The sequence below is a fragment of the Anarhichas minor genome, unplaced genomic scaffold, assembly GCF_050575085.1.
Source record: "Anarhichas minor isolate MPS153535 unplaced genomic scaffold, ASM5057508v1 ptg000033l, whole genome shotgun sequence".
Taxonomy (NCBI): domain Eukaryota; kingdom Metazoa; phylum Chordata; class Actinopteri; order Perciformes; family Anarhichadidae; genus Anarhichas; species Anarhichas minor.
In genome coordinates, this window is record NW_027466479.1 from 11,551,015 (window position 1) to 11,573,546 (window position 22,532).

A 22,532-nucleotide genomic window follows, 5' to 3' on the forward strand; every position below is an offset into this window, starting at 1 on the left:
AGAAAAGTCTGTAACCATGAAGTGTACTCAGTAGAGTGCATATCTGTGCCAGGTGTGTCTGCAACAACCACGGCTTAAATGTTTGATTGAATTAATACAAACCACAATTACCCTAACCCTAGAAAATCATCAAAATATACAGGATTTACAGTTCAAATGATCAAAGCTTAAACAGGAATTAAAGTCCCAGAATAAAATGTATGCATCTATAAACAAAATTGAATTGTATCGATTGGCCACATTGTCTCCCATACCCGCTCCATCTATTTGAGTTTGATTGGCCCGCTATCTGATCCAGTGTCGCTATTTGTGCATCCCTAGTCCTTGAGCACACATTTATATGAGCACAAAAAATATTAGGCTGATCAGTCCAGCAGTATGTAAGACTAGCTTTCTGGCTACCTTTAACAATGTTTACGAACACAGCACCAATGGCTCCACCAAGGGAGTTAGTCTGGTAAAGCTGATAAACCCCAGTCAAATTTCAGTCATGGGTTGAAATGTCAAAATTAAACCATGGACCTTTTTGTTCAAGAGTGATTACATATTGAGTAAAGCCAACATGAGGTTGGTTTTAAATATCCCTGGATGTATTCACCCAATAGTCCTGAGGTTCTGCAGATTCACACCAAAAGTCTTATATAAAGGGCCAGAGGGACCCAACTGCCTTCATGGTCTGGATGAGATAAATAGCTGGGCTTGAGGATAAAGCAGAAGGCTCTGACATTTCCAGGCTACACTGAAAATCGTCTAAAATTGGACACTTACTGTGAGCATCATTGAGCGTTTTCAGGCAGAAACTGGGCACAGCTAAGGTGGTGATGAGGACTGCCATCGCAAGCCAATTACAGGGGCCTTTTCCCAAAAGAGACAGTTCACTAAATTAAAACCATGTTTAAAAGGCGGAGGTGGTGACGTGGTGTCACCATTTCTGGAGTAGCAGGGGCGTGATAGGGAGTTGGAATTGACTGTGAAATAGTTTTTTACTATGACCCCGGAAGAAAATGAAATACTCAATAAAAAAAGACTTCATATCAGGCAGTATGTTCTTGTGTGTGTATGCGTGTTTGGGCATGGCATGCATCTGTGTCTATGTGTTTATGATGGTGTGTGCATCCGTCTGTGTATCTGGTGTTTCTGTGCTATGCTGTTTTTATTGAGGTTATTCATGCAGAAGTTATTGAGCGAAATCATTTTACAGCCAAATTATACTGTAATTATGGAAATGAGAGGCTCTTGTTTAGAAACACAAACACAGAACGGTGATGAGACTTACAGACTGATTGTGTGTGTGTGTGTGTGTGTGTGTGTGTGTGTGTGTGTGTGTGTGTGTGTGTGTGTGTGTGTGTGTGTGTGTGTGTGTGTGTGTGTGTGTGTGTGTGTGTGTGTGTGTGTGTGTGTGTGTGTGTGTGTGTGTGTGTGTGTGTGTAGCTGCAGGGCATGCTGATGGTGTCAGATAAATTTGTATCTTAGGCAAGCAAACAAACTTCTGATTCCCTCTGATCAAGTGAAAAAGGCAGCGGCTTCTTCCATTTCCTGCCTTCTTTTGTCTTTATCAACTTGTCTAGTGCTCTCGCTTCGGCTCTATACTCTTGTTTTCTCCTCTTTTCTGTTCACCTTTCCATCCATCTGGTCTGTGTCTTTCATAATTTCTTTCCATTTGGTGAAACTGAATGAGGCGCTGGCAGTAACTGTGAACTGCCTGTTTACTCAAACATCAAAACTCTATCGTCAGCACAATGAGGACAAGGGACACACACAAACTTCTAAGTAGCTCCGGTGAGAGAAGTTAACAGGATGAATACTTATGATGCACAATGGCAAACAGAGGACACTCAATGCTGACAGATAAGATTCGGAGACCTAATATTTACAAAATAATGACCCTAAATCGAGAATACCAGCTATGACGTCTAGGTCATTTGACATTCTCATAAATATTTCTGAATTACTCCATGAAAGACATTGCTATTTAGAACTAATCTGTGCTTCTCGTGCTTCAAGACAAAGAACTGAATGGCGGCTGATTTTCATGTCTGCTTTATAATCATATGTTTGTGTAGCTTTCATAGCAAGAGGGCATTTTACTAAATTGGACGTTCTGAGAAAATGAGGCAATGGGTTATGAAAAGCCCAAAATATGTACAATACATAGATATGACACCAGCATAATCATTTTACGTGTGCTAATATGTCATGAGCAAGCTCAAAGTATTGTAATAAATGTCATGAGAAATGTGTATTCACGTTAATACCCATGATTCACTCTGTCTTCCCTATAGCGATCAGCTGCGGCCATCCAGGAAGTCCCATATATGGCCGTACGTTGGGAAACGGCTTCAACCTCAACAATGTGGTCAGCTTCATTTGCAATAGGGGTTATGAAATGGAGGGGCCCGCACGTGCTCAGTGTCAGGCCAACCGCCAGTGGAGCCACCCGCCCCCAACATGTAAAGGTGGGGAGAAAAGTTAAGTGTATTCACCCCTAACCTTATTTATCCCTAACCTTTAATACCACCTCACCTCAACTCTTTTCTTTGTTTACTCTTAATGCAATTTCCCATGGCAGCCATCCCTCTTTACCCCTACCCGTTTCATTTCAGCCCAGTCACTCTTTTCCTTTATTTATCCTAATGAAGTTAGAGGTAGATTTAATACTCCACATCCCTCCTGGCTCCAGCCTCCTGCATGGGAAACGTCTTGTTTTCAGTGAAACGTAAATCTCAAGCCCTGATTGTTCTCCAACAATCTCAGCAACAAGGGTTGCTTCGCTTACAAGTTTGGACACAAGCGATCGGCGGCCTGCCCAGTTTACACATCGAAGTGCCAGCCAATTGTGTAAAATTAAAAATGCAACGTACTGATTGCGAGCCATTACACCTCATGGGCGCTGGATCCAGGACACACAAACCTGCCTCCATCATAACATCATATAACGTTTCCCATATGTATCCTTTTAAACACCAACCCTAATAAGTTCTTACTGTCTTTGTCGCAACCTCCTTATTATGCCCTATATTATTTTACAGAGCTTTAATCCCAGTGCAAAACACTGGAAACAAGCAAGAGGGGGAAGAGACATAACCCTCACTGGTTCATGCCAAATAACACATACTTTTCTCTCCTTTTGTGTATTTGTGCGTGTCCGTCTCTGTGTCTCTCTGTGTATAGTGGTCAATTGCTCTGATCCAGGTATCCCAGCCAACTCCATCCGCCAGAGTAAAATAGAGCATGGGAACTTTACCTTTGGCACTGTGGTTTTCTACGACTGTAACCCGGGGTATTACCTGTTTGGATCACCTGTACTGACCTGCCAACCTACTGGACAGTGGGACAAACCGCTACCTGAATGTATAGGTCAGTTTAATCCTTCTTTTTCTCTCTGTTTGACCTCAGAGTGAATGGGGCAAGAGATATATAGTTCAGTTGAGTGTTTGCTAAGCCCCACGCCCCTTAGTAACTATTGCTAAGCCTACGATGATAACAATCGCAGATTAATCACTCAAACTTCTCAGTAATTTTCTGAAAGAAAGGGTCCTTGATTCCAGACGAAGACGACAGACTTCTCATCATTCCGGTTAATGATGTGTTCCTTGGCCTTGAAAGTAACACCTCTTCTCACAAAGCTGTGTTTAGTTTAAACGAGCTGTCTACCCTTCCTTCATCTCTCTCTCTCTCTCTCTCTCTTTTGGTCTCTAGTTGTAGATTGTGGTCATCCCGGCTCTCCCCCTAACGGTGTGCTGAGCGGAGATAAGTTTACATTCGGTTCAACGGCTCGATACTCCTGTCTGGGTGGAAGACAGTTGAAAGGAGAATCATCCAGGACTTGTCAGCTCAACGGGATGTGGAGTGCCCCCATGCCCTTCTGCTCTGGTAACCATTTTAACCTTTATTGAATATACAGACTTTGAAGTCCACCCTATCAGAAGGAGAGATGGATGGATAGGAGATGTAGATGAAAGATGACACGTCTAAAAACATGGAGACTCAACGAAGTGTGGCGCACTTCATGCCTTAACATCCTGCAGGCACACTTTGTTAACCCCTCTGCACTCAGCCGAGGGATAATGGGATGGATGGATGGACAGATAGAGGGTAGGTTTGGCGCATGAAAAGAGAATATATCAGTACCTGTCTGTTAAAAGGGTTGTGGAGCATAACCTTCCCCTACACCCACTTAAATCCTCAGCCGTGGACCCTTAGCCATGTACATTTCTGTTCTGCTAGTCTAATTTCAACTATTTGTAAACTTCACTTAGGTGTTATTTAAGAAAGTTTGAGGCTTTCTTCTTGTGATGATTCTCCCAAATAACCTTTTCACAGATCTGTGAACTGAGGGATAAAAATGAAGATGCACATGTGAAGCAATGGTTGTATTTTTCAACCTGGACCCCATCTACCCATGCTTTCCTTTCATAGTGAGAAATGTGGGCAATTTTAGAAATTGGTCCAGGATTGTAGGAGTAATAGTAGGCTGCAATATAATTGCTCTGAGCAACTCCTTAAAGTTAATGTACTTTCACTCAAGGGGCTTTTTTTGCCACTCACAGGCTCAGATTGTTATTATAAGTGTCTGACAACCTTACGGAAAGGTCCCTACAGAGAAGTCACCTTCTGTGATTTCCGGATGACAGTGTTGGAAACTAAGGGTGTATAGATTAACCGATATGTGTCGGAAAATTGATAAAAGAGTCTTAGCTATGGCTACATCAAAACAAAACTCTGAATCAGCCTCATAGAATCAGTTGTCTGTGTGTTTAGAGACAGAGGCAGCGAGACCCCAGGCCCGCCTCTCCGCTGCAAACAGAGAGGGGGAAGAAGAGAGCAGTGCTTTGCAGTCTTGGCTGCCTCCATTGCCTTGTTGGCTAAACATTAGCAGGTGCTAATGACGTAGCATCGCTACCTTAGTGTCCCACCGCTACACTAATATCGCAGCTAGCTGGATACAGATGGTGTGATTACGGCCTATGTTGTGCCACGCTGCCAAGGCTGTCAACATTGTCTAATTTTGGGCCATTGCCAGTGGATGCAGCGATGCAGTGATATGTACCATCGATGCGCCACTGTCTTTCTCCCTGCTGGATGTACTGTATATGCATATCTCACCACTTATTGAGCTAGATTGTCTCTCCGGACAGAAAACCTCCTCACCTTCCATCGTGTGCAAAGAAACCGTCTCACTTACATGGTTCTCAGTGGGCTGGCTGGGGGCGTGATTATGGCACTCCGGGCTGAGAGGCTCCCAGCTGCCGCTTATATAACAAACACATTCCAGACGAGTTGACTAAGAATTCATTGTTATTTACAGAAATTGCCTGGGGGAGACGCAGGGTGAGGGAGGATTAATAGTGCACGGAGCAGTGATTCATGGCTGTTACCTGGCAGGTCTGTAGCAGAGGCCGGCAGAGATAAGAGTTCAGCCCATGGTCGAAGTGCCACGTCTGCAATTCTGCCCCATGACTGTTGATAAGCAAATGGCATTTCTGATGTATTGTTGGTGATGTTACCTCATTTCAGGGGGGGGGGTCTAAAGATAGAAAAATAAACAAGGAAGTCACTTGCTCAGCCATAGTTAGAGTAAATGATTAATATCACTCATGTCTGTCCATTAATTATGAAGCTACAGTCAGGAGACCGTTAACTTAGCTTAGCATACAGACTAGAAACAGGCAAAGTGTTACTGTTGCTTGAAAAAACAAATTTTATAAGAAACTACATCATTTATTTGTCCTCCTCACCCTGTATCTGACGAGTGAGAAGGTGACATCCTTGTAGTTTTTGTCATCCAGCGATATGAGAACTTCTGCAAACCTGCGCAAAGGAGCTTCAGCTCAGTAACCCGTGAATTTACCAGAGCCAAAATCTTTCTATCAGATAGATGTCTGTCTGAGTGTGTGTGTGTGCGTGCGTGCGTGCACAGATGCATGTGCGTGCGTGCACAGATGCATGTGTGTGTGCACAGATGCATGTGTGTGACCGATTAGTGGTTGTTCCAAAGTCACCTGAGGGAAACGACAGAGATTAGTTTTCACAATGCTCTGCAATAGAAACTCGCACACACACACACACACATTAAGGCACACAAACACACAAACTTGCACGAGTGACATCAGGTAGATTGGTTGTACTCCCTGTTGAGACCAGATACACCCAAGGCTACATGGTGACTTTGGAGCTGTGTCTGTGTGTGCGCGTGAGCCTACAATTGGAGTTGCGTAGGTGGTATTGTCTCTGAAGATGTAAAGTATGTGAGTTTGTGCCCTTACTGGTTTTTGATCTGTTCCCAGTAATCAGACGAAATATTAATTCTCCATTCCCTCACATTTACAAGCTTTTACAAGACAAATGATCATGAAGCAATGCAGCGAAGGCTTATTTGTTTAGAAATCCTAAGGCATTGCAATAGATGTTGTGTCATTATGTGTTGTGTCAGTAGCATGTGTGAGCTCAATTCAGCAGCAAGCCTCTAGATATTTGCAGTATGGTACAAACCGAGCGAATGGGAAATTGGGTTATTTGTCAAAAATATGAGGAAAATCACAAAAAACATTGCAGACACATTTGGGAAATTGTTACGGTGGTTGATTATCACACACAGTTTTTCGCTGCACACGTTGAATGAATGGTCATTAATGGATGTGTATGGTGTGAGTACATTTTAAATCCCGTCAAAAGTGGTAAAATATGCATTCTGCGTTTTTTGAGCTGTTCAAAACAAATTAATTCGTCCGGATTTGACACATAAGCCGATGCAAATTTTGGACCATAAAGCAGTAGTGACCAGAAATGTTTGGCTTGTACATGTGGGTGACAATGTGTGCGTTTGTGTGTGAAAGCGTGTGGTTGTTCTCAGGAGAGTGCTCTGTCTGTCAGGCAGAATTTGCTGACCAGGCGGCTCTGCAAGGGCAGAGTCAGAATCAAACACACACTCACACACACACTTATGCTCTTAAGGCAAATATACGCCCCTTGTCACCAACATATGTGTGCAGTCCACTACAATTTGTAAGCAGCCAAGTCATGCTAAGGACCCTGAGAATGTGATTTATATTAAAGCCGGAAGCAAATATTGCCCTTACACTGCTGAGTTCACTTTACAATGTTGTTGATGTATAATAACAGTTATTGTTTAGATAATCATTTGCTTTTTTTGTTGTTTTTTCTCGCTCTCCCTTCTCTCCCGACTGTCTCCTTGTGTTTCGCTCTGTAGGCGACACGGCTGGTTCCTGCGGCGATCCTGGCATTCCCTCCCAGAGTTCGAGGGAACAAACAGATTTCAGGATCCGTTCCAACGTTCACTTCAGCTGCTCGGAGGGCTATGATCTGATCGGTTCTTCGGAGAGGATGTGCTTCCCCAACGGGACGTGGTCTGGCACGCAGCCCTTCTGTAAACGTAGGAAGATCATTTTACTTAATCTCAATCAATTGCTGTCCGGCAGCTTGACACTGATCCAGTGTACAGATCTACCCATGAACACACTCTCCCTAAATAATCAGTCATGCGTAGAGCTGCAACTCATTGAGATGCACAAGGCTCACTCATTCTCTCATTTCCCCCCCCCCCCCCCCCCCAGCTGTCCAGTGTGGTAACCCCGGCACTCCCAGTAATGGCAGAGTATTCCGTTTGGATGGAACGACCTTTTCTCACTCTGTCATCTACTCCTGCATGGACGGCTACCTGCTCACCGGCGCCACCACCAGGCTGTGTCAGGCCAACGGGACGTGGACAGGGGCACAGCCGAACTGTACCAGTGAGTTACCTGTTGGATATTGAGGGATGGCTGATTGACCAACAGATCAGTTTGTGCATAGTTTAAGAATATCTGATGGTCAACCAGTAAATGCCGTTCTGTGCAATACTTTAATTATTTTGAAACAACTCGCTCGTAAGGTGACTTGCAGCCTAAAGAGCAGACTGTCAGCTTCATGTATTACTTACTGTTTATAATCAGGGTGTTAAATCATCGCTTTGCAAATAACGTCAAGTCTGCAAACCGTAAATATCGCCAAACTTACTGATGCGTAATTATAAGGTTTCCTTTCCAGCCTTTTTGCCACCTTATTTGAGTCCTGGTTTTAAATTATTCTGTGACAGTATAGGTTCTGAGTAATGAAACCTGCTATAGAGACTTTATAGAGTGTCGTGAATAACCTTGATCATTGTTTACTTAAGCTAATTTGCTTTTTGATCTCTGTAAATAACCATAAAATATGACATTCTGCTCCCATATGAAATGTGACCGAAGCCATGGTTGAACAAGTGTTAATCAGTGCTGCATGTTACACAGATTACAAAATCTGCATGTAAAGTGGCACGTAACACTCAAAATTACACTCGCTAACAAAATATCTTGTTAAACACATTGTGTCTCAAGGTGAAATTCACTTCGCTTTGGACCCCACGTGAAGGAGTTCCAGCAGTATTTTTTTTATATTTTCCAACATTCAGTGACATTCATGTATTTAATGCTCTACGCAAAGAAATAAGGTATAAAATATCCAGCAGTAAGGAACAAAAATATAGAAATGCTGAATAACCACATCTCTTCAAGACTGGGTGCAGGAAAGAGCAACGTTTTTTAAGAATCCCCTGACTTGACGGAGATAGCTTTTACAGTAGATTACAATACTTTAACAGCCATGACAGTGTCTGGGGTGGGTTTAAAAGCATTTAAAGTGCCTATTAGACTATGAAGGACAGCGCTGTATAAGTGCAATCTGGGGAATCCTAATGCTCCTTAAAAGAGTCCCAGGACAACCTCGGCCATTTTTTATATATTTGTTGTTTCATTCACAACAATTGAAGCCCATAACTAAATCGGAAGAGATCACATGGATTGCATGATCGCACAGATTTGCCATGCACTCTGATCTCCACAACTTTAAAGAAGTAGCTGTGAAGTTAAGTACAGTGTTTATAGTTCTAGTCAAGTCATCTCTTGGATAACACCAACTGTGGTTACACTGGGATTAAATCATCTAACAGTTACAAACTTTAACCTGAACCATGCCATTCTGATGGATATTTACCAGGTCTGCACAGTTAAAAAAAAATGTGATTACGATTTAGAAGTACAAAAATAAAATTCCGACTGAAATCTACAAAAAGTCTTTCCCCCTTTGTCTGCATTCAGTGTCCATCCTCTTTCACTACCACCCTTTCTGTCCTTTGATTGAATTCTGTCAACTCCACTGTCTTTCTTTTTCTCTCCATATACTGTATATCACACATATGAAAGAGCAGGCATGCAGAAGAAGTATTCAGCAAATTCTGTCGTGCCATGGCATGAGTTGAAAAGTAATCTTCATCCCATCTCTCCCTCTCCAACTCCCACTTGTCCATTTACACAGTGATAAACTGCGGGGATCCAGGTGTGCCAGCTAACGGGCTTCGCTACGGAGAAGACTTTACCATCGGTCAGAATGTTTCCTTCCAGTGCCAACCAGGATACGGCATGGAGGAGGACGGATCACCTGTGAGGACGTGCACCCACAATGGGACGTGGAGTGGGAATATGCCCATGTGTACAGGTACATTGTTTATCATCCGTAAACTATTCTTGGCCATCTTTAACTTTTCACATCATTTTTCTGTAGAGTATGTTTTAAAACCACCACTAACACTTGTATGTGCCATTCGCACAAGTAGCACATTATAACAGATATGTTCACAAATGAGCTCTTAGTCCAACGTAAACCCTTGTATAACCCGAGCAACATTATTTAGAGACTGACACAGCAGATTCTGCTCTCCTTGCACTCAGTGCCTCTGTGAGGAAAATCAAGAATACAGATAATATGAGTCACCTGTAACAACCTCTAATCGATTAGTTTAAACCGTATCTGTCACTGGTCTTGATTAAAAGACTTCCTGGACAAGGGTGTCTCCCAACTATTTGAATTGGTAAATTGTAATGGCTATAAAAATTATGAGCAAATTTTCTAATCAATAGTTGAAATCCTGTACATCGCCAGTGATTTTTCACCTGCAGCTGCTTAAAACTTGATGCTTCTCTCTCTCTCTCTCTCTCTCTCTCTCTCTCTCATAGCTGTGACCTGCCCGCCTCCCCCTGCCATCAGTAATGGGGTACTGCAGGGCAGCGACTTTGAATGGGGCAGCAGCGTGAGCTACAGTTGCTCACCTGGGTATGAGCTCTCATTCCCGGCTGTCCTGACCTGCGTGTCCAATGGCACCTGGAGCGGCATGCTACCGCAGTGCTTACGTAAGAACACACACACACACACACACACACACACACACACACACAAACACACACACACACCCTAACCCTCGTATACCAGCACACAAATTGCCTGTCATTATTCTTTATCAACCATCAGTTACAACTGAAAGCAAAATCTACATTTGTCCTTGAGCTGCCCAAAAAGTATGCAAATGCCTGTCAGCAATATTAGCACCACATACTGAAATGGGATTCTGTGTGTGTGTGTGTGTGTGTGTGTGTGTGTGTGTGTGTGTGTGCAGCCAAGTTTTGTGGTGACCCAGGTACTCCAGCCGGTGGTTTCAGAGAGGGACGAAGTTTCATCTACCAATCAGAAGTCGCCTTCAGTTGTGCTTCTCCTCTCATTGTTGTCGGCACAGCCACCAGGCTTTGTGAGAGTGACGGTACCTGGAGCGGCACGCATCCTCGCTGTATCGGTATGTTGAGGACTGTAGGTTCACTTGATGACCAGACAAGACAGGGAGGCCATTCAACAAATGAAACAAGTCATCCAAATATATATATGTACTATCTTTTATTATCAAAAAAGTTATTATAATAAGTTATATTACAGTTATGTGCACTTGTTTCTCTGTTGGCCTACAGAAATCAGTTTTAATTTCTCCTCATTTTCCATATTTTTTTCAATTGCAAGAACCTACAGTATGTTGAAAATGACTTTGGCTCTCCGTAGAACTGTGTATCTCACTAATCTTTTTTTGTGATACCTTAGTTTGAGAAATATGAACATGTTTTCCCTACAAAAACCTTTTTTTCATTTAACAAAAGAAGTGAAAGTTCTCAAATGTTCAATGTTCAAACACAAGAACTAATTGGCAACATATTGATGTGATGAGAGAATAATAAACAAGAGCATGTATCTGACCAGACATTAAATTCCAGTTTTTGGAACTTGACAGTTTTCAAATCTTAGAGATGCATTTTGGTCGGTACGACCTATGGGCCTCACTCTACCAACATAGAATATGTCAAAATGTTTACTGTATTTCTAAATGAAATTCACAAGTTAAGAAAAAAACAACTGTATTATGCTGAGCAACTAAGTCTCCAACTTCAAAATACAGTACTAAGATTTTTTTAACCTTTACCAAAAATATCTTTAAGATTTGACTGATTACTTTTGAATACTTCCTGACTATATCATCAATCATTTACCCTCACATATGCTGGGCCACAGTCTGGCATCCTCAGGCACGGGTGTCTTACCCACTTCAAAGTCTGGGTTGAAATTAAAAGGCAGTGATGGTAAGTCCAAGAGAGCCCCCAGACTTTTGAATAATATTTCTTAGGAAGTAAAATATGTATCATATATCATATCAAAGCAGAGTATAACAGACTTGTTTTTAATGGTTTCCCATTGCTGTACATGTTTCCTTTTGATTAATATTGTTTTTGCTTGTTTTTACTCTCCGTGTGGGCTTGTAACCTGTGAAACTAATGATTTTGTTTATGCTAGCCTGCCAGTTTACTATGACTGGTTTGTGGCTCAGCGGGGAGCCTTGGCTGGTGTCTGATGTTCCCCTGCCTAATGATCGTGGCAGTTAGTGACCCGTCGTTTACTCATGGGTTTGCTGTGCAGAGCAGCTACTGTTCTGTGAAAGTTAAAGTTACACAGACCTATTGGAATAATAATGAATAGTGACTGGAGGCTCATCTGAGACAATCTTGTAAATTAAAAAGGAGTCTTCGGAGGACAAGCCTTAAATAATTCCACTGATGTTTTTTTTTTTTTAAGTACCATTTCAAAATTGGCTCGTCTTCCTTATGAAACTGCTGCTTCTTTCACTGTTGGCATCAAAATCTTAGGCGCCTTGCATTTTACATATAGAAATGATTCCGACTTAAACACAGTGTGAGCGAATATTAAAAGCTTCTGTTTCACGAGCTTTAGCTTCAACTTAAGCCGATGATTGGCATAACAACTAGATAGACACAATCCGTTTTATGCAATATATATTTGATATGGTCATGTAACTTGAATATTCATCTCAAATCAAGGTTAAGCAGCTGATCATTCATCGGAGAACCACTACACTTTGGAAATATAGTTACAATGAGATTTTATACACTAGTACAAGTTCTAAAACAGTCAGACATTCAATGAGTTATGTCCATTCTGGTTTAAAAAGTAGGGATCAATAGGAAATGATAGAGAAAATGCGAGACACAAGTACACGCCGTAACTTCCAGTATTTAGTAAAAGGTTTCCAGGAACGGGAATGGGCATCCGACTTCAAATGAGCTGCTGCTATCTGGAGATTGAGAAGAAAATGAGAAGCGATATATTCAGCACACATTACAAATGGTCCCACTGGGTCGGCTCACCGCCACGTGATGTTTAGAGCACCACTTCACATGTCTGATTCAGAGCCGGTGCTTAAACATCAAGTATGGTGATGAATTGCAATAAGAGAGCTTTTGTAGGCGCTTGACTCTTTGTTCCTTCATAGCACTGGATAAGGCACGCTTACAGAACTTTACAGCTGCTATAAAGCCGGATGTCCCTTTTGAAATAGACAATCTAAAAGACGAAGGCTCCCTCTGAAGTGATACTTCGCCGATGCAAAGACTTAATCTATAACTACTGAAAAGTAGTAGAAGTAGGAATCCTTCTGTTCTATATTGTGACGTTCTTTCTGACTGAGACTTTGAAAAAAACGCCAACATACACACAAACATCTCAGTGTGTGTTGTTGGAAGTGAAGTGAGAACATAATGTTCAGTGTTGGGCTTTGCGTGTGTTTGCTGGGGTTGATTTATTAGTGTGTGATTGCAGCTGTACGTTGGGGTGTGATGTGTATCGCTATGTGACTGAAGCAGAATGAGTTTTGAGCTGAAGCAGCCTGCTCTTTAAATAAGACAGACGAAAGGGGGGAGGTAGGCGTGTGGGCAGAGAGAAATACGGTGACATGGGAAAATAGAAGAGAGAGGAAGAGAGCAAAGAGCAATTAGAGAAAGAGAGGAAGTGGGAGACAGCAGTAAGAGGGGGCGGGGGGGGCAGTTAGAGAGGTAGAGGAAGAGAGAGTAAGGGAGAGGGGGTGAGTGAATCTGTCATTTCGGAAGCTGTATTGAATAGAGCTCTGCGTCAGGATGTGCTCTACATGCTGATGTTCCTACCACACACACACACACACACACACTCAAAGCCGGCCCTGCTTCGTTTTCTGATAAAGCACTACCGCCCCCTGCTGTCCTGCTGGCATCTATACCCTGCTGTTACCATGACAACAGAGGAGAGGACAGTTGAGGGAGGACATACAATGCCGTACCGCTAATGCATTTTTCTTTTAGATTTTGTTCGTAATAACTTCCACGCTTGTGATGTTCTTTCCAGAGCCGACCAAGACCAGCTGTGATAACCCAGGAACGCCGCGCTACGGCTCCTTAAACCGGACCTTCGGTTTCAAGGTAAAATATCCGTCTGAAATAACTCCATCGAGCTTCCTGCACAGGTAACTCACTAACTCATATAGGAGCTTTCATTGTGACTCCTTTAATAGGTAAAGTGGAACATACCAATGTATCTAACTACAAAAAAAAGAGAAGGGAAGGAAGGAGTGAGACAGACGAAGAAAAGGATTTCAACTTGGACAGTTTGATACGTCAAACTTTATTTGACGTTATTTTGCAGTTTAATCAAATATGAAAATTAATTCCAGAAATCCCAGAACGGCCTTACACAACCAGACACATTGAAGACATAGCTCCCACGATACGGCATGGAGGTGACAAAATCGCAATCATAGAAAGCTTTTTAACCCCAAGGCCATCAGGATGGGACCATGACTCACATTTCTTTCTCCCTTGATTTTTAATCCTAATACAATACCAATAAAATGTGTCGTATTTATATTAAAAGAGCTATAATCGCTCATCCTTTCCCTTCCTTTGTTTACTTCACTGTAAAAGACGGGAGGGGGAGGATTCTGAGTTCTTGTTTTGTGCAAAAATGCATTCTACATTTGAGCCGAAGCTTCAGCTCTCTGAGTCGGTCAAATCAAGTGGACATCTCCGTCAGGCAGTCGGGTGTTGGTTTAGTGCCGCTGCTGTGTGCTGTCAACAAAACCCACATGCAACTACCAGGAGATACCCCATCCACTGCAGCTCATCGAGGAAGCACTGGAAACAAAGAGGCAATGTCACTAAAGTGACGGTAATGTTGGAAGATAACCATTTGATTTGACTCAGACTGCTGAAGTCTCATATTAGCTTTTTGCCGAACTTGGAATACATTCATGGACAGAACAAGGACTGTGGATTGTATCCACTAGTTCTGTTCAAAAAGCTTTAGTATGCTGTGACATGCATTTGCACATAATCTACATGTCCGACGGTATTTTATGAATTTGGTGATTGACATGAAATGCTCTGAATATATAAACAAGACATATCATGGAGTTTTGAATGAACATTTTATTGTATGTGGTATTTGTCAGAGCAAAACTTCTTCATCTGTTTTAATGACCAATGTCCTAAAAATGTAGCATTCCTTTACTTTGAAGAATTTCAGAAAACGTTAACTCTTGTTATATTTGTTTGTGTGTGTGTGTTTGTTTGTGTTATTTTGTCTCATTCCCCCTCTCCACAGGTGGGAAACGTGGTGTCTTTTCAGTGCCAGCCGGGTCACTTGATTCAGGGCTCTTCCTCTCGAACCTGCCAGCCTGATCTGACGTGGAGCGGAGCACAACCTGAGTGCATACGTAGGAAACGACACATCTTATCATCTTGTTAACCCGTCGCCCATCCATCTTCTGCCCGTCAGACTCTGACTCACGTGCACACATTTCTTCCCCACCCTCTCCAGCCCATGCCTGTAAGCAGCCGGAGAGCCCGCTCCATGTGGACGTGGTGGGGATGGATCTGCCTGGTTTTGGCTACACCTTGGTGTACAGCTGTCAGCATGGCTTCTTCCTGGCGGGTGGTTCTGAACACAGAGTCTGCAAGAATGACGGCACTTGGACGGGAAAGATGCCTGTATGTCGAGGTAAAAAAGGAGCTTCTAGTGCATTTGATAGAAGATCGTGTCCAGAAAAGAAATGAGTGAACAGGTCGGAGTGTTGCGTGTGTCTTGCTCAAGGACACTTTGTCAGCAGGCATACTGGGGTAAACTGGCCATCTGGTGTTGGGTTAGATTTCCTGGTGGGCTGGTCGCTGGTCTGGCAGCCCTGATGAAAAAAACAAAAAAAGATAAAACAATATCCCATGGCGTTTCATCCTTCATTAGATCCGCCTGACCAGCTCCTTCCAGGTGAGGTTATCTCTTGAGCTGACAACGGCAGACTGAATGCGTTGGGTTTAAACTGTGACCTGCCTAACATATACCCACTGGGGTATTCTATGTGAACATGAAATTACCGAAATATGTGCACGGTATCATGTTTCCAGACATCCCAGCTTCAGTGTAATTAAATACTATTAATACTATATAAAAATACTCTTTGCATAGATATTATGAGAAGTGGGATGATCTGTTTGTTGGGTTTACCAACTATGTTTGGACATCCAAGGAATTTGGCTTGGAAACATTGGATTGTGACTGATTGACCTTTTGTCTGAGCGTGTTTAAAAACTCACAGAGAATACTCACCATTAGGGAGTACTTAAACCTCATCAATACTTGCCAAAACAATCTCACCATAATGTCTTTTTAGTAGCTGTTCTGGAGCTTTCAATCATGTCACACAATCAGCAGATTGTAGATGTTTAAATGTCCACCATTCTGAGCACCTTAAGGACTTCTTGTTGACTTCTGGTTTGAAAGTGGAGATTGAAGGTGCCTTCTTCATCTTGAAAACTGTTACCGACAAAACAATCTGACCCCAAGGTCCATTTGGTAGCTCTCCTGTTGTATCACAGAAACTTCCATCAACACTATTGCAAACTGCACAAGGCACATGTGCCAATTTGTGTATTTATATTTTTTTCCACATTAGAAATGCTTGAGCTTTTTGTGTTATTCATCAAGAATTGTCACCAGAGGAAGTTGTGGACCAACCTTGGTGCGAGGAAAATCTGCAAGCTTCAACTTTGAAATTGTTCCACCAAGTCCGTCACCCTTTTGCCCCGAGGTAGCCTCTAAAATTGGAGCACTCTCTGATCCAATTTGAGATTCTAGGACAAATACCCACTCCCTTTGCTTGCCTTTACTTGTTGGCAACAATGGCTGCATCTTGAAGCGGTGTTGGAAGCTTCCCTGAATGGTCAAAACCCAAAGTGTCTTTAAGGCCACTTTTAAAAGGGATCCAATATGCACGACAATTATTGGTCATGAACTCTATTTGCATTGCCTACAAATACCCCATTAAAGAGGCTTATTTTGGGTGACCCTTTTCAACACACTTGTCGTTCATTATGCGCATGTGTGACTAATAGGGACCAACCCTGCATTCTAATTTGGTAATGTTACCCGCACTCTCCCCTGCATGGCCCTAGGGTATTAAGATATCAACTGATGGACCTGTAAGGCAAACCAGAACCTTTTAATTCCTTCTCATACTCTGTCCCCACAGCTCTGCTCGTGTGTTTTAATGAGACATAATAGTTCACCCTCTGTTTCTCTTCTGTGTGTGTGTAGCTGGAGAGAAGAAAAAGCCGGTGAAACCAGCAACAGGAACTCCCAGTCCCAAACTAAACGGTCAGTCCTATTACATTTTTTTTCTATTCCAGGCTAGTTCAGTCCTGTCATTCTTTGTCTAGTCTAGACTCTATTTATATATTCTATTTTGGTGCGGTTTAGTGTGGTCTTGTCTACTATAGTTTAATACATTCTGCTCAGCTCCTGTTCAGTCCGCTCTGCTCTGTTCCACAGTGTTTTTCTCGTGTTTTTGTCGATTTTATTGCACTTTCCATCATAGTTCTGAATAATTTATTTTTCCTCACTACACAAAGAAAGGTGAATAAACTACGATGATCATCTCCTTCTCTCTGTGCTGTCGCTTTGTTCAGTTCTCTATTTTCCGATCGGCTCTGTTGTGATCCGTCCTATTCTCTTGTTATTTAATAAGTCCTTGCTTCTCACTGCACATGAAAGAGTTCCCATAGCTACTGTATGCACGAGTTCCTGTAATTATCAAAACAGGGAGCATCCTTTTAATCTGAGAAAAGATTCTGCCTCAAGCCAGGTGTTAATTATTGTATCTAACTACATGTACTACATATGAACATAGGGTGCAACCTGAACGTTAATGTATTTCCATATTTACTGTATGTAATACGATCCTTTATGTATTTTTCTGCAGCATGTTTATTTGATTGTTTGATCTCACTGATGGCCCTCAGCCCTCTGTAACCAAATCATTAAAAAACAAGCAGTTAGGCAGCTTCTCCTTTGTTCCTGCATATTGTGCTCATGCATGTTGTCATCTTGTGTAAGTGAAGACTTGTGACTATTGTTCAGTCAATATATTTCCTTTTGACATTTTAGACTGTTATCTATAAAAAAATATGATCTATCTTAATGTAATTTCTATCTCATTCTATTCTATGCTATTTTTTTATCTATTCTGTCCTATTATCTTCTAATCTGTTCTCTTCTGCTCTGTTTTGTACGAATCAGTTTTTTTATTTTCAATTCTAATCTGTTTTGTTTTAATGTGCTTATGTTCTGTTCTGTGTTAATATGTTTAATTATATTATGTTCTGTTATTTTATATTTTAATCTGTTCTATTCTATTCCACTCTAATCTAATATCCTCTGATCTATTCTGTTATATTATATCCTGATTTGCTCTGTTGTAATCCGCTCTATGCTGTTGTATTCTGATCAGTCCTATCTCTCCTCCTCTGTTCTTTTCTGTTCCGTTCTATAGTTCCCGACGACGTCTTTGCTCCTAACTACATATGGAAAGGTTCCTATAATTACCGTGGGAGGAAGCAGCCGATGACATTGAGCATCACCAGCTTCAACTCCACAACGGGGAGAGTCAACGTCTCCCTGAGCAACGGCAATATGGAACTGCTCCTGTCAGGCATGTTTGAATATGGATAATTAACCATACCCTCCAGTACAGCATATGTGACTTTACATGACAGGACCTGTCATAGCCAGTACTCTACTGTGTATCATGACTATGCTTCAGTACATCATTATGTATCCATTGGTAATAAATAAACACTCAGCTATTCTGTGTAATACGGAGCTCCTATCATAACACAGTCACTGAGACTCTTTGAAACATTTCTTACAAGCTCTGCATTTCACTACTTTCCGAGCTTCTTTTTAATGTCGCAACTGTATTCCCCCCCCCCCCCCCCCCCCTCCCCCCGAGCTCACACAGACCTCCCAGAGTCCTACAACAGTGTCAGCAGGGGGTTAAGACCCTATTAAAACACAAATCCTGTTGAAGCTAGAATTGGTTCCTGGAGTTAGCAGAGTGCACAAACGCCATATCACAAAACCAAAGGGCTACAGTGCCAGACTTGGCACATGCGTCCTCTGGCTTTAAGGAGCAGCTTTACTATAGATCAATAACAGCTAAAGTGCTCCCACAGAGACTAGAATTCCAGGGCCCAGTTGCATCAACCTTGAATGTTTTTGCTCTTTAGATTTTTCTTTAAATGTCAAGTTGAACTTACCTAAGCACTGTAAAGGAGTAGTTCAACATTTTGGGAATGTTTGCTTTCTTTCTGAGAGAAACCATGAGAAGACAAAATCAATCTTAGATCAACTTAGCTGAGCATAAAGAATGGAAGCAGAGGGAAACAGCTAGCCTGGCGAAAATTACAACACGTTTGAACAATATCTTGACTCGACACTTTTAGTTTTTGTCCAAACATGCTGTCAAAATTCAGCTCTCTGTTTTATCCATTTTTTTTTTTTTTTTTAAATCACTGTTTATTCTATTTATTTTTACAGCAGCATTCAGATTCCTTTTTTTTTCTTTTTGTCTTTACAATTTCCAATTGGACATGATGTATGCATCTTGCCGATGCACTAGTGGAAGGAGAACCGCGTGCTGAGAGATGTAACAATCTGTAATAACCGCAGCCATTAATTTCTGATGTATTTCACGTTGTTCACGCTGTTATATTGTAATCCAGTTGTTTATGCCGTCCTCTGTAGGAGTATATAAGGCTTCCGAGGCCAGGCTGTCACTGCTGATGTACCAGGTGAACTATGAGAACCAGGGAAACCAGCTCAAAGATTCAGCCATCTCTCCAGCCAAAATCATCGATGACTCATGGACCATGGATGGATTTGTAAGTCTCAGTGGATACAGGGCAGTCAACTAAATAATTTAGAGGGGTTAAAACAAAATGTGACCAAAGAAATGCTTCATATTATTGTTAATCAAAAGTGCAAGACAAACAGTTGGTGGACTAACGTCTTTTTGAACAGGCATTTTACTGCGTGCTGTCATTTTATAGGACACATTCAGACCTGTCAGAGTGAGACATCTCACTGCTCATTACTTGGCATGGTGTAACCAACCTTTGTCCCATGGTATCCCCTCTCGTCTCTCCAGGTATCGGCAGAGCCTGACGGTTCTAGTTACGTATTCCAGGGTTTCATTCAGGGAAAAGACTACGGACAGTTTGGACTCCAAAGACTGGGTAATTCTCTCTCAGGTTAAGTAACGGCATCACAAAAGTCAATTTGGACTATAAATGATGAGTCATTTATAGTCCTGAGTCAGCCCTGCAGTGGGCTCATTCTCACCAAACGCAAACGCTGTCATCTTACGAGGACTGAACTCCATTAACCTCCATCCACAGACAACTTCCATCTCCATCAAATAGACTTGAAAGCAGTCCCTCACTTTAAGTTATAGGCAACTGATCTGCAGCGATGCCAAAACAGACTGCCCAAAAACTAAATATATTGGGCATAAGAACAGATTTAATAAGTTCTGACCACTTCTCCAGTCCAGCCCATGGACATCCTACAAGTGTAAAAAAGTAATCTTCCAGCATCCACTGTTAATAAGATGTCACTTGGAGCTGCTGCGGTGAGAAATGCCAATCACTTTGACAGTTACCAGCATCCCTGCCACAGATGTCGTACATGCTGTACAGTACTACAACTAGGAGGAATACTCTATTACACATGTGTTTTTTTTAGAGAACAGAATCACCGTTTTGATTATTTTAAAGCAGTCACTCTTAATTGTGTGGATAATGCATTTTGTTGTATGTTGCAGGTCTGAATATGTCAGAGAGTCAGAACTCGCCACCACCTCAGCTTGGTACCAACAGCAGCTCTGTGGCTATCGCTATTCTGGTGCCTTTCTTTGCTCTTATATTCACTGGCTTTGGCTTCTATCTCTACAAACAAAGGTATCTGCTAAAAGGGTGTAGCTCCTTTAAATGTGTTTCTTTAAAATTTCAGCAGTAGAAAAGAATATGTTCTTGTCACGGCATTTTTACTTCACCTCCGTTTTTTTTTTGTTGTCATTCAAAAAAATGTTGAAAGGCATTGTTAACATTTTAAGAAAACAGTAGCTGCCTCAGTGGTTTGGTCGTTGAGGTGCTAAGAGACAGTCAAGCAGCTGTCTATCGCAAACTGCACTGCAACACAATTCTGTTTAGGAAGTGTTAAATTGGATTTTTCAGAGACATGATTTAAGCACAATTGACTGGTGTTCGCATTGTTAACAGATGCAAATAACTTCTGTTCTGCTGTTAATATCTCAAGGAAAAGCTTGCTGGAGGAATTAGTTTTGGATGGGCTGATCGGAATCTCACTAGGCTTCCTAAAAAGCACAACACTCTCTCTAATCCTTCTTAAAGCTTGTTGACTATGCCTCTACTGCCAAGACTGCATTCACTTGTCCACTGGCTACCCAGATATGTTAATATTAGTAGGCAATTAGAACCATCTTATCACGTTAACGGTGTGTTCTTTTTTTTCTGTTTTGTTTTTTCCACAGAACCACACCAAAAACACAGTACACAGGCTGCTCAGTCCATGAGAACAACAACGGCCAGGCTGCCTTTGAGAACCCCATGTACAACACCAACGCCAAGGCTGTGGAGGAGAAGGTTGTTAGATTCGATCCGAATCTAAATACTGTCTGCACCATGGTCTGAGGATTGATTATCCTCTCTTAAAACTCAATGACTTAGATATCTAATGGGACCACAATTGGTGTGAGACTGTGGAGGGGGAAGCCTTCGACGCAGACCTGAACATCGTCAGCAAGGCGGTCTATACATTGATTACAAACTACCTTCAGTCCCAGTTCAGAAACCTAACCTCTCCCCAAGCAGAGGGAGCGCTGTCCACTTGAAACCAAAAGCGTAAAAGAAAAGCGTTGGCTCCTTTCTTTTACAGCATTTTGTATCCACAGATGAAATTGAAAACAAATGTGACCACAAAATGTCTGCTACCTTTGACGGATGCGACGCAGATGTGCCATCAAGTGACAGAAATGGATGCAACCCAAAGGAAAACGAAAGCGGCTATTATCCATCTCTAACCCCAAGACTCGGCTGGTCATGGATAGTTTATAATTTGATTCTCAACCAGACACAGCCATTTTACTTGGACTTCTTATTTAACCCCAATCACTCTCTCTAATACCAATGGTAATGATTAAGCCATGACCTGCTCGTCGGTTATCATGATATGTCACCATAACCCAATGGCGAGTTTTATATTACACACAGAGCTTTGGAGAGAAGGACCCGCCCTCTCCTCGCCTGGTGAGAGAGAGAGAGAGAGAGAGAGCGCACGTCATCAGCGCTCTCACCATGGTTGTACATCATTTGAGATAAACTGCACTACAAAAATGGGTTGATTTAATTTGTACCGCCTTGTCTCCTCATCTGTACTGAACTGAAATCCTTACTGTGAGGAACACTGAAGCAAAATGGCCACAGATGGAAAAGTGTGACACTGTGAAGGCAAAGAAACCGGTTTCTAAATATGTGGGTTTGAAACTGACGGTGAAAGACGCTGTCCACCAGCAGAGCATCGGTTAACCGCACCGACTCGTTGTTGAATAGGAGCCTGTGAATGCGACTCGAACAGTACAACCTTCTGTCTCCACAACAACCAGAGGCTCGTATTACCAGTCTCTTGTTGTTGTTTTTTCTATGAAAGCGGACTCTAAAAACGGCTAATGCTAGCAGACAGTAGCAAAAGTTGCTTTGAAAAGAGACTAACTCCTAAGCAAAGGTTAAGGGCAGCCCTGGAGACGGAGCTCTAATCCTAGCTGAACTGGGATTAGAACAAAGCAACACTAAAAGGAGTCTAAGGGGGAGCTAGCACTAATAGAACAGATGAGAAGAGACTGCCTCATCTAATGGATACACTGCTCTTTCATATCCACTGGCTAAGAGAAGGAG

The 22,532-nt window shown here is 42.1% G+C and overlaps 1 protein-coding gene across 1 annotated transcript in view; it reads left to right on the forward strand.

Moving 5' to 3' along the window:
• Positions 1–21,490, forward strand: part of csmd3b (CUB and Sushi multiple domains 3b) — a 241,463-nt gene extending 219,973 nt beyond the window's left edge. The window contains exons 55-71 of the mRNA XM_076106168.1: positions 2,283–2,456; positions 3,172–3,357; positions 3,700–3,873; positions 7,211–7,393; positions 7,575–7,751; positions 9,352–9,531; positions 10,050–10,223; positions 10,487–10,660; positions 13,579–13,652; positions 14,833–14,944; positions 15,049–15,228; positions 16,819–16,878; positions 18,053–18,211; positions 19,306–19,442; positions 19,709–19,796; positions 20,384–20,519; positions 21,113–21,490. Of these exons, the coding sequence (XP_075962283.1) occupies positions 2,283–2,456; positions 3,172–3,357; positions 3,700–3,873; positions 7,211–7,393; positions 7,575–7,751; positions 9,352–9,531; positions 10,050–10,223; positions 10,487–10,660; positions 13,579–13,652; positions 14,833–14,944; positions 15,049–15,228; positions 16,819–16,878; positions 18,053–18,211; positions 19,306–19,442; positions 19,709–19,796; positions 20,384–20,519; positions 21,113–21,272 (2,528 nt within the window). The 3' untranslated portion in view covers positions 21,273–21,490. The remainder of the gene's footprint in view (positions 1–2,282; positions 2,457–3,171; positions 3,358–3,699; positions 3,874–7,210; positions 7,394–7,574; positions 7,752–9,351; positions 9,532–10,049; positions 10,224–10,486; positions 10,661–13,578; positions 13,653–14,832; positions 14,945–15,048; positions 15,229–16,818; positions 16,879–18,052; positions 18,212–19,305; positions 19,443–19,708; positions 19,797–20,383; positions 20,520–21,112) is intronic.
• Positions 21,491–22,532: the final 1,042 nt, after the last annotated feature.